We start from the raw sequence: 12,122 nt of genomic DNA, 5'->3' as shown, positions 1-12,122 counted from the left end.
GAAGGCAATGGCACCCCACTCCAGTACTCTTGCCTGGAAAATCCCATGGATGGAGGAGCCTAGTAGGCTGCAATCCATGGGGTCGCTAAGAGTTGGACACGACTGAACGACTTCACTTTCACTTTTCACTTTCATGCATTGGAGAAGGAAATGGCAGCCCACTCCAGTGTTCTTGCCTGGAGAATCTCAGTGACGGGGGAGCCTGGTGGGCTGCCATCTATGGGGTCACACAGAGTTGGACACGACTGAAGTGACTTAACATAGCATAGCATATGAAAATAAGTAACAAAAAGAAAATAAATATTAATAAAAATAAGGAAATAAATAAACTTTAATTTTTTTAAAGATTAGATAGAAAATAGAAACTTTACTTGGAAAAAAATTAAATGGGAAAAAAAAAAAAAAAAACAACTTTTGTTTAATGCCTGTCAGCTCCTTATATGAAATCTTTGTTGAAGAGGGTTTATAGTCCACAATAGCCCACTAAGGAGAAAATGGAATGTCTGACACTAATTATATATACATTAGGATTCCTAGTATTTTCTGATGTTGACACTGCAGATTAGGAAAACATTCATAGACACATGTACCTCATTGTGGGCGTGACTTTCAAAGATAAACAAGGTCAATCTGAGATTTTATAAGTGACAAAACGAAGATTAGAAAAATGACTTGTCTTGATCAGTGGTTGTATTTATATGCATGCTTGCAACTAGAACATTTTAACAGACTTCAGAGCAAGGTGAGCTAGGCATATAACTAGAGAAGCCCGACTAGATGGCATTCGCAGGGTCCCAAAGGTTACCATTACCTTGAATCTGACCTTCATGCCTCACAAATTCGGGAATTCTCTGAATGGATCGTCCCTTTTCTTAAAAGCAGTATCACACTCACCTACTCCCAGAAGCTGATACATAAAATGCCAGCCAATTTAATAATGAGAAACCACTGTCACTGAACAAGAATTCTGGAGCAGACTAGTGCGTTTTCTCCCTTCAGCAAATCTATACCATGTGTATTTACAATCAGAAGATTATTTGGGTAGCATGAAATCAGAGCAGAGTGTGCAGCAAAGGGAGTAGTTAATTGTTTCCATAGTCTGGTCAGGAAAAGCTTAACAGAGGAGATCAAACCAGAGGAGTAGGTGACTCCAGCCAGAAAGGACAGCACCTTAAAGACGTAGAATCAAAACTACTGTGTGACTCTAGTAGTGTCGTTTGATTGTAGAGTGTACAAGGGCTGGCTGGGCAGGGGTCGGTAGAGACTGGACTGGCAAAAGCTCAGTTTGGAAAGGTGGAAAGGGACCAAACTTTGAAAAATCTGGCCCAGTCGATGTTAGCAAAGATAATTCAACCAAGGGGACCAAGAAGGCAGGCAGAGAGATGTTACCCAAAAACTAGATTCACCTCTTAGTGGGTGATGGGCCAAAAGACACAACTAAGCCAAAGGTCAGGAGAAGAAGGGTTTATTATTACTTGTTGCACGTAAGGAGAACACCCAGGAACTTTCACAAAGCAGTGCCTCCCGGAGCAGCAAAACTGGGCAAGTTTTAAGCTAAAGGTATATAGATATTCATAAAGAGGCTTGAGCAATCACAGAGTCCAAGCTTTCCTTGATTGATGTCACAGGGGTCAGAAAAGGTCAATATCATCTTCTCATTGGTTCCAGTTGATCTGGTGATTGAGCACTTCAGGCTAATCTTTACCATTGAAACAGAAGTAGGAGTCTTTACAACTGATACGTTATCTTTGCTATTGCTACTTCACTTGCCTGATAACAGGCAGTGTTTCCTCACTCTTTTATTCCCTTAAGATCATTAATTACTGAGACCTGTTCAAGGATAAACATTGTAGCCAGGATTTGATCACAGAATGACTTAGGCCAAAAATGACTTCACTTTTGTTGAGAAAGCTATGCCTGGTTCTCTTCTTCCAGGGATCCCTTACCCTGTGTCAAGAGCTGGTGTTGGGGCAATATAGTTAAAAAACAAAATATTCTATCCCAGAAAACCTTTTAACTGTTAAAAAATGAACTGAGGCACTTTACATCTTCAAGAGTGTATTTGAGTATACATCTATATGAGTCACACAGTGCCAGACTGAAAGTCTTTGGGACACTCCACTAGCAACAGCTAAAAGAGGCTTTTATAGAGAAGATAGAGAAGCAAAGCAAGAATGTTATTTGATTGTCTCTAGCCTAAGTGGTCGGAGAAGGCAATGGCACCCCACTCCAGTACTCTTGCCTGGAAAATCCCATGGATGGAGGAGCCTGGTAGGCTGCAGTCCATGGGGTTGCTAAGAGTCGGACACGACTGAGAGACTTCACTTTCACTTTTCACTTTCATGCATTGGAGAAGGAAATGGCAATCCACTCCAATGTTCTTGCCTGGAGAATCCCAGGGACAGGGGAGCCTGGTGGGCTGCCAGGCTCTTGGTGGGAGCCTGGTGCGGAGTCGGACACGACTGAAGCGACTTAGCAGCAGCAGCAGCAGCCTAAGTGGTTGCTTTACCTGGGAAATCCTTGTTGGCTGTTTGGGATTGGTGGTTCTTAAGTTTCATTTTCTTGGACTCTACTGCTTTGACTCTAACATCAGTTTTGATTGCTATTAAGGCACCTCAATCTAATGGTCCCTTCAATTAATTACTTTAAAATCACAAGTGTAGAAGAGAAAGAAAACAGTTTCAGTATTGAATAAGGATTAAACCGGAATATGATGTGTCACAGGCAACCTGCTAAAAGATTGCAAAGAAAGAAAGACATCTCATCCTTTCATAAAGAGCTATCACATACATGTTCTCAAGATATACAATAATTAGTCTTCAGGTAAGAGGACTCAAAAACACCAAGTGCTACACATAATTCATCCTAAATTCACTTGATAATTGGGGTGGCCATTTGTGTTAGCTAGTTGGCTTTATCCAAAGAACAAATAATTTTTCTGACAGAAGGTAGTTTTGGTGCTGGTGTTAGGCACCTACCCACCAAACAGAAACTAAGAGATAGGGTATCAGTTTCCATGATAATCACACTTCAAAGGGTTGATTGTCCAGTTCTTCAAAGAGACATGGCTGTATTGTGAAGCTGGCAGGAGGCTTACCATGCTTTCAAGAAGAGTTACGTACAGCAAAGTGTTTCAGTTATACAATGTTGTAAATTGACTATACTTCAATTAAAAAATAAAAAGAGCTACATACATTTCAAAGAGAAGTTCAGTTCAGTTCAGTCGCTCAGTCGTGTCTAACTCTTTTCGACCCATGAACCACAGCACGCCAAGCCTCCCTGTCCATCACCAACTCCTGGAGTCCACCCAAACCCATGTCCATTGAGTCGGTGATGCCATCCAACCATCTCATCCTCTGTCGTCCCCTTCTCCTCCTGCCCTCAATCTTTCCCAGCATTAGGGTCTTTTCCAATGAGTCAGCTCTTCGCATCAGGTGGCCAAAATATTGGAGTTTCAGCTTCAACATCAGTCCTTCCAATGAACACTCAGGACTGATCTCCTTTAGGATGGACTGGTTGGATCTCCTTACAGTCCAAGGGACTCTCAAGAGTCTTCTCCAATACCATAGTTCAAAAGCATCAATTCTTTTGCGCTCAGCTTTCTTCATAGTCCAACTCTCACATCCATACATGACTACTGGAAAAACCATAGCCTTGACTAAGACAGACCTTTGTTGGCAAAGTAATGTCTCTGCTTTTTAATATGCTGTCTAGGTTGGTCATAACTTTCCTTCCAAGGATTAAGTGTCTTTTAATTTCATGGCTGCAGTCACCATCCACAGTTATTTTGGAGCCCAGAAAAATAAAGTCAGCCACTAAGAACTTAAAATATTAACACAAGTTTTCTTAAGAAATTGCTCCAAGAAAAGAGAGTGGGAAGAAGCCTCTCTCTCACTTTCAATAGAGAGAATTAAGCCTCTCATTTTTAACTTCTACGTGTGCCCTTGGGAACAGTTTTAGATTAAGACTAAATTAGTTGATTAACTACCTGAAACACTGAAATTTAAGGATTTTTCAAAAAGGGCTGGGACAATGGAGAGTCAAGAGAAAAAAGTATTTCTAGCTCAAAGAGGCCAGTCCTCTAAGTCTGAGAGTATCCTCAGTATTGGAGGAGCATATTGAAGGAGCCAGCCTACTTTGTTTTCTCTGCAAGAATCAGGAAATTGACTACTACATAGTTAAATGGCCTCTTTCTTATTATCTTTTTAAAGTCAGTTGGCCTAATGCTTAAAATGTTGTTTGTGTTTGAGAGAATTATGTTGGAATCCTCTGCCCTTAGGCATTTTGAAGCACTTGACTGTGGCAACAGTTTTTATTCACAGCTCTCTGAGAATTTCCCCTCCCCCCAACTTTTTTACCCTGAGGCTCAAAGGCTGCAAAGTAGGGCATAGCTTTGTCTAATTCTACTTGTGCAGAAGGTAAGACTACTTTGCTCTCTTAAGGTTTTCTTTTTTTTTTCCCGAGAAAGGAAATTTGTCAAGTCCTTTATAATTGTTCATACAACACTCTATTCATTTATCCCATTGTCTGAACACATTCCTAGATAGCAACGTTGTACCTTTATTTCTTATTTTTAAACAGTTTTACATTTTTTCCCCTTCCAGTTTTATTGAGCTATATTTGACATGCAGCACTGTGCAAATTTAAGATGTGAAGTATACGAATTTCACTTATGTGAGAATAAAAAAAATTAGTAAACAAAGGATGTTGCTGCCATCAAGCTATCACATTATTGCCACCAGATGGTGTACATTGTGGGAATGCAGGATGAGAGGCACAGGATACTGCCCCCCACCCCACCCCTCATAGCTGGGGTGCATATCAAAGGAATGATTTCAGTGAGCACAGATTTTGCCTTTTTCAGATAGATATACAGAAAGGGCTTCCCAGTGGAATCTGCCTTCTAATGCTGGAGAAGGAGACAGAAGAGAAAAGGGTTAGATAGATCCCTGGGTTGGGATCTTCCTGGGTCTGGAAGATCCCCTGGAGGAGAGTCTGCTGCTGCTACTGCTAAGTTGCTTCAGTCCTGTCCGGCTCTGTGCGATCCCATAGACAGCAGCCCACCAGGCTTCCCCGTCCCTGGGATTCTCCAGGCAAGAACACTGGAGTGGGTTGCCATTTCCTTCTCCAATGCATGAAAGTAAAAAGTGAAAGTGAAGTCGCTCAGTCGTGTCCGACTCTTAGTGACCCCATGGACTGCAGCCTACCAGGCTCCTCCGTCCATGGGATTTTCCAGGCAAGAGTACTGGAGTGGGGTGCAATTGCCTTCTCCTAGCAAGCCAATATTCTTGCCTGGAGAAACCCATGGGCTGAGGAGTCTGGCAGGCTCCTGCCCATGGAGTTGTAAAAGACTATGTAAAATTGAAGTGACTTGGCACAGCAGGTACATAGAAAATCACTAAAGTAATTAACTTGAGATATTGAGATATCTGATTTTCTTTAATTAACAGTAACCTTTTGATGTTTCAACTACTTGATCTTTGTTGTAAAAACTCCTGTATATCCTGGCTCCCCACCTTGCCTCTTCAGAGTAGTCTCTCAGTTATTTGAGATGCTCTATCCCAAACTTAAGTCCTCAGTTTTGTCCATTGAATAAAACATAACTCTTAACTTTTAGGTTGTGCATTTTTCTCAGTCAACTCATACATTATGAAATGATTTCCACGATAAGTTTAGTGAACATCCATCATCTCATATAGACAAGATATAAAAGAAAAAGCAAAAAAAAAAAAAAAACCCTGTTTTTCCTTGTGATGAGAATTCTTAGGAACTAATCTCTCAACAGCTTTTATATATCACATACAGAAGTGTTACTTTTGTTTGTCATGTTGTACATTATATCCCTAGTACTATTTATCTTATAATGGGAATTCTGTACCTTTGAAATGCCTTCATCCAGTTCCCCTTTCTCCCAACCCCAGCTTATGGTAACCACAAATCTGATGTTTTTTACTATGACTTTGTTTGTTTTTAGAATATAACTGACCTACAACACTTGTTCGTTCCTGGTGCAAATATTTGTATACATTTCAAGAAAGCCGTTTTGTTGGTTTTTCTTTTTTTTTTTTCCTTTGAAGACTGCATTACAGCCCGCCCCCCCAAAAGGGAACAAACCAAAAATCTATTGGTTGGAATAAATATTTCCATATACCATTTTAAAATCACAAAATCAGTACGTTTAGCCTAAGAAACATAAAAAATGTATTACTCATACTTTTCTAGTCATTATATGTTAGTCTGGAAACTTTAAAAAACTAAACTTATTGGCATAATGCCCCCTCTATTTTAGGAGTCAACATGCTTATATGTTTACATATATTTTCTCTCTATGCAAAATTTATATAACATTTGTATTTATACTTCATAGATTAAAATGAATGTAGTGCTAAGTAAAAGTTATTATCTAACACAACTATGTGCTAGAAGCATGTCGTATGTATTGGTAAATAAAGAAAAAGTAAAGACTTGATGCCAATCACAAGAGCTTACAATCTTGGCAATGAGATGTGACTAACAGACAAAGACAAAGCATCATTAGTGCAGACTTCTGTAACTCAAAGCCTCTTTTGCAGTGGAATTTCTGAGACTCAGAAATCAATAAGGGATAATCTTAGAAGACATCACACAGAAAGTGAAATGTGACCTTTAGTATGAATGATAGTCAGTGTCTTGTTGGGACCCCTGGTTGCAACTAACAGAAAACCATTCAGCCAGCTTAAACAGAAAGGAGCCTGTACTGAGAGGAGGTGGACGTGGTCATAGTATGATCAGGAGTTACACTTAGGTCTCAAGAGCTGAAAGCCACAGTGGCCCTGTGCTAACCTTTTCTTTTAATCTGGGCTCACCTATTCCAATACTTTGGCTACCTGGTGCTAAGAGCCGATTCATTGGAAAAGACCCTGATGCTGGGAAAGATTGAGGACAGGAGGAGAAGAGGGCAGTAGAGGATGAGATAGTTGGATGGCATCACTGACTCAATGGACATGAGTCTGAGCAAATTCCAGTCCAGGAGATGGTGAAGGACAGGGAAACCCAGCGTGCTACAGTCTGTGGGGTCGCAGAGTCAGACATGATTGAGCGACTGAACAACAGCAACAGATTCCCCTTACCTGCACTTTTCTGTGAACATCTGCATCACTATCTCCTTTTTCCTGGAATAAGCTTAGTTCATTTTCAGCACATGAAGGAGAATTACAACTCATTCTCCAAAATCCTAAGTTTTTATATCCTCAGTTTAAGTGCCTGTCAAATGCTGACTGGCTTCTCAAACTCCTGATTTCCGTAGCTGAAGAAAGAGTTTGATTTGGTCAAGCAAGGTCAAAAGGGCAACCGGGTTGGATGCTGCTGCTGCTGCGCTGTCACTTCAGTCGTGCCCGACTCTGTGCGACCCCATAGACGGCAGCCCACCAGGCTCCCCCATCCCTGGGATTCTCCAGGCAAGAACACTGGAGTGGGCTGCCACTTCCTTCTCCAAACCGGGTTGGATGACTGCCACTAAAACAACTCTTAGAAAAGAAGTAAGGTAGACAGGATACAGTGTTCAAGTAGAGATGGAAGCGGTGGGAAGGAGCATTGGTAGATGCGAGGGAAAAGAGTGTATTAGATGGGGTGGGCCTTTCTATGAAGGGCGCATTTCATTTACAGAAGACTGTCTTATTGAAAGGCTATTGAATCTGACAATGTTTCAAAAGGGAGAGACAAGTAACAAAGACTATTAAGTAACAAGGTGATACAAATCCTTCCTTTATTCCCACTTTGTGGAGGATCACTTAACTTCTCCCCTCATGTCCTATCCAGCAGCAGGAGATACCAGGTTGTGTGGGGCCGAGTCCTGAGACAGGGCATCTGGGATTAAGGCTGTCCTGAATGTTAAAACAAAACAGGAATCTTTTTTTTTTTTTTGGTATTTGAAATACAACTTTATTCTGATTCTAAACGAAAAGGAATGGGAATGACAGTAACAAACAAGATTCCACCTCTCAATATTGTCATGTGACTATAGCAGTCTTATATTTGAAACTCAAGGAGGAAACAACTGTGTTCCAAAACACCTAAATATGCAGGTCCAAAAAATGAAGGTTTTTTTTTTAACTGCCACATTCACTCCAAAGCCCATCCATCTCCTTCAGCATCCAAAGATTAAGCACATGTTCTGCTTAGCTATATAATAAAGTGGCAAACACGCTGCACCACTGACATCACAGGACAGTTGCCTATAAAACTAGACTTCTGACGCTGGGCCCCAGCTTCACTTTCTCACAGGTCATCATCTTCATCCGGGAGAGCAGTTGTCTGAGCAACCTCTAAATCGTGCTCATACTGTGCTGCCAAGGCTGGGTCCATGACCACCTCTGGCGGGGCAAGAGCAGGCATGGCGACAAACTCCAAGTTAGGGTCTCCAATCAGTTTTCTAGCAAGCCAGAGGAAGGGCTTTTCAAAGTTGTAGTTACTTTTGGCAGAAATGTCATAGTACTGAAGATTCTTCTTTCGGTGTAAGACAATTGACTTTGCCTTAACCTTTCTGTCCTTAATATCCACTTTGTTGCCACACAACACAATTGGGATGTTCTCACACACTCGTACCAGATCTCTATGCCAGTTAGGCACATTCTTGTAAGTAACTCTTGATGTTATGTCAAACATTATAATGGCACACTGAGCTTATATATAATAACCATCTCTCAGTCCACCAAATTTCTCCTGACCAGCTGTATCCCATACATTGAACTTAATAGGTCCTCTGTTGGTATGGAACACAAGAGGATGGACCTCAACACCCAAGGTAGCTACATACTTCTTCTCAAATTCACCAGTCAGATGACGCTTAACGAATGTAGTTTTTCCAGTACCACCATCACCAACCAAAACAAGTTTGAACTGAACTTGGGGTTCTCCTTGGGCAGCCATCGCGATGTTACTTCCAGAAGCGTCTCCGCGCCCGTCTGACTGAGCAAAACAGGAATCTAAGGCTTCCAGTTCAGTTTAGTTCACTTCAGTTGCTCAGTTGTGTCTGACTCTTTGCGACGCCATGGACTGCAGCATGCCAGGCTTCCCTATCCATCACGGACTCTCGGAATTTACCCAAAGTCATGTCCATTGAGTGCTAAGTGGCTTCATTTGTGTCCGACTCTTTGTGACCCCATGGACTGTAGCCCACCAGGCTCCTCTGTCCATGGGATTTTCCAGGCAAGAATACTAGAATGGGTTGTCACGCCCACCTCCAGGGGATCTTCCTGACCCAGGGATGTGACCTGTGTCTCTTATCTCTCCTGAATTGGCAGTAGGTTCTTTACCACTAGCACAGGAAGCCCCACAATTTGTCTGTGAAAGTGAAAGTGTTAGTTGCTCAGTTGTGTCCTACTCTTTACGACCCCATTGACTATAGCCTGCCAGGCTCTTCTGTCCACAGAATTCTCCAGGCAAAAATTTTGGAGTGGGTTGCCATTCCCCCTTCCCCAGGCGATCTTCACAACCCAGGGATCATTGCAGGTGGTTTCTAAAAAAAGACTCTGAGCCACCAGGGAAGCCTGAGCCAGCCATAAAGAAAGACTGGTTTGGATAAAGTCCAGGGGTCTGCTTACATATAAACATACCCTCAATCTACAAAAGTAGTGAGATCTATAACTTTTAAAGTTGTCATATCGATTTTACAGAAAGTATAGAGTATATCAGATTAGAGTACAGGATGTGTTAATCATTGACACAAAGATATTTAAAGCACAAATACATTAAACAATATCATGCCCACATGATGACATTTGAACAAAGAAGTGTTCTCCGTTGTAAAATTTTTGAAGCATCTGAACACTTTGATTTACTGAAAAGCACAATTTAGAGCAACTTTCTAATATTTTCTCTGACTGAAATTATTTACATCAGGTGTGTAAGAGAAAGTAACAGAGAGAGAGATTGATGAGAAGAGATACCTAGTAGACAATGATAAGAGATAAGAAATGGACAGCTATTCTGATGTATTGACCATAGAAATCCAGGATCAGTTTTACCTACAAAATTTTGAAGTAACTGTTAGAGAAACCCTTTTATTTCCTAAGGCTATAGAGTAGCCAGCTCCTAAAAATATATCCTAAGAATAGTATTCAGAAACTACAGGTTCATTACAGGTATCATAGTCATGTCCTTTGAAGATGACTTTGAAAAATAGCACTCACTTATGTGATGTGTATAGTCTGTTTATATTTGTTTTGTTGTTTTTAATTTATTATATTTTAAAACATTATTGAGTGCTTGCCAAGTGCCATATGTACTATCTTTCATTTACTCCTTATTACAGAGCCAGTGAAGTAACTATTAATGCCCCCGTTTTGCAGATAAGGAAAGTAAGCTTCCAAGATCACACAGCTATTGAATGGTGGAACAGGATTTAAAGCCAGCAGTCTTCCTTGTGAATCGATGCTTACAACTGTGTCTGTACATGGAGTCGTTACGTGGCTCGTATGTAATCTTAATGAAGCACATGCATAGTTGTGGAAGCTGCTTCTTTTTGTATTTGGTTTGAAAAATTGTAAGAGGCTAACCTCAACAGGTATTGATAGTTTGGTACTTGTCCTTCCATTTGTCTCTTTTCTTTTTATGTGTTTTCACTCTGCTTCTGTAGCTAATCAGTACCTTTCAGCAAGGCTAGCATTTTATATTGTCATTTCCTAAGGACTCTTACACCTTGTAATTGTCACTTCTGTTGCTATTTTTTTTGAAATGATTACTATGTTCACATCTTTGAGGAATGGTGGCCATTTTACTGTGAAACTAATGGTGATGATTATCTCTGTGTTAACTACATATTATCAATCAATGGTTGCATTTTCTCCTCTGCTAGAATCCACCATAATCAGTCCCTGTGAAATCAGAATCCTCGAGAATATTATAAATGAAGTCTGTACTTTTAAAATAAAAAAAAAATAATTCTGATGGACATAATATGGATACCTCTATTTCATTATACTGTTCTCAATGATAATCTGCATTTATTATTTTTTACTCTGTCATGCATTTAATGCTTCCAGCCCCAAGGTTTATCGACATTATAAAGATGAGTAAGCAGTAGCCTCAGTTGTTATCATCACTGATTTTTTTGGACATCTTAGGGATAATTTGTTCATTGTGGTCACACTAAAGCTAGCCACCCCTTCTTCAACAATGAGCAAATATGTGATTTCTCTGCTCTGGACACATAGAGACAGTGAGGGCATTGCTAATGGATGAGCAAAGTAGGAGGCTAGAAGGAATCACTGATGGTCACTAGCCTTGTTTTTGAAATATGTAAAATATTACAAGGAAAATGTAGCTTTATAATGATTGGTGTCCATCTTTTCAATAAGAGTATTAAAACTCTATCTTTGAAACAATGGCCTATGTATTCACCATTCTTCAAAATATTTTTGATTGTTTCAATTTTTAATCTGATAAGTATTTTCACATACAAAATAAAATGCATGTGGCCTAACATCTCTCAGGAATAAATTACACTTATCACTTATTCAGAAATGCCTTTTTAATTTTTAGTAAATGTATTTTACTGTGTTTTAAGGGGATGAATGTCAACTCTTAATCTTGATAAATGTGACTGTTTTCAATTAATTTTGTTTGCACTCAGACACTACCAGGGGCACTGTAGATATTTATATCTATATAGTTAAAATCTTTAGGTTTTAACACGCAGTTTATTAAAAACATGTATAACAAACCCTTAGAAATAAAAATACAGTTTTATACTTCTAATTAGTTCACAAATATTTATACATTATATACATGAGATGGTCAGTATTCTCTGCCACTAGGGCTCTACAGATTGTTCAGTCGCTTTGCCCAAGATTACACAAGCAGCTAATAGCACAGCTGGGACTTTAAATCATGTCTGCTCACATCAAGAACAGTGTTTGCTCTCTTTTAGGAAAACCCTAGCAAGACAAATTTGAAATAGCCGAAGGCATCAGAAGTACTCATTGTAGGATTGCTCCATTGTTAGGGGCTCAGCTATCTTTGTGTTCCCAGGTTGCATAGTTTCCTGATTAGCTCTGCAGTGTTCTGTTCATCTGGTTCACTTGACTGGGCTTAACACCCCCATTTGTTCAGTGACTTTGAATGTGTTTTGCAGTATTTTCTTC

The 12,122-nt window shown here is 40.1% G+C and overlaps 2 protein-coding genes across 2 annotated transcripts in view; one reads left to right on the top strand and one right to left on the bottom strand.

Annotated features, from left to right (window-relative positions):
- The window catches only part of MDGA2 (MAM domain containing glycosylphosphatidylinositol anchor 2), a 917,184-nt gene that overhangs the window by 287,028 nt on the left and 618,034 nt on the right, over nt 1–12,122 (top strand). The window lies entirely within an intron of this gene.
- On the bottom strand, nt 7,984–8,948 carry LOC109565003 (GTP-binding nuclear protein Ran-like). The gene has a single exon (XM_070797382.1). It carries the CDS (start codon nt 8,641–8,643, stop codon nt 8,257–8,259), a length of 387 nt encoding a protein of 128 aa, XP_070653483.1. The 5' UTR covers nt 8,644–8,948; the 3' UTR covers nt 7,984–8,256.

This window comes from Bos indicus, chromosome 10 (genome assembly GCF_029378745.1).
Source record: "Bos indicus isolate NIAB-ARS_2022 breed Sahiwal x Tharparkar chromosome 10, NIAB-ARS_B.indTharparkar_mat_pri_1.0, whole genome shotgun sequence".
In the NCBI taxonomy this organism is placed as follows: Eukaryota; Metazoa; Chordata; class Mammalia; order Artiodactyla; family Bovidae; genus Bos; species Bos indicus.
The sequence above is the reverse complement of the archived record's forward strand: the minus strand, read 5'-3'. Positions and strand labels throughout refer to the sequence as shown.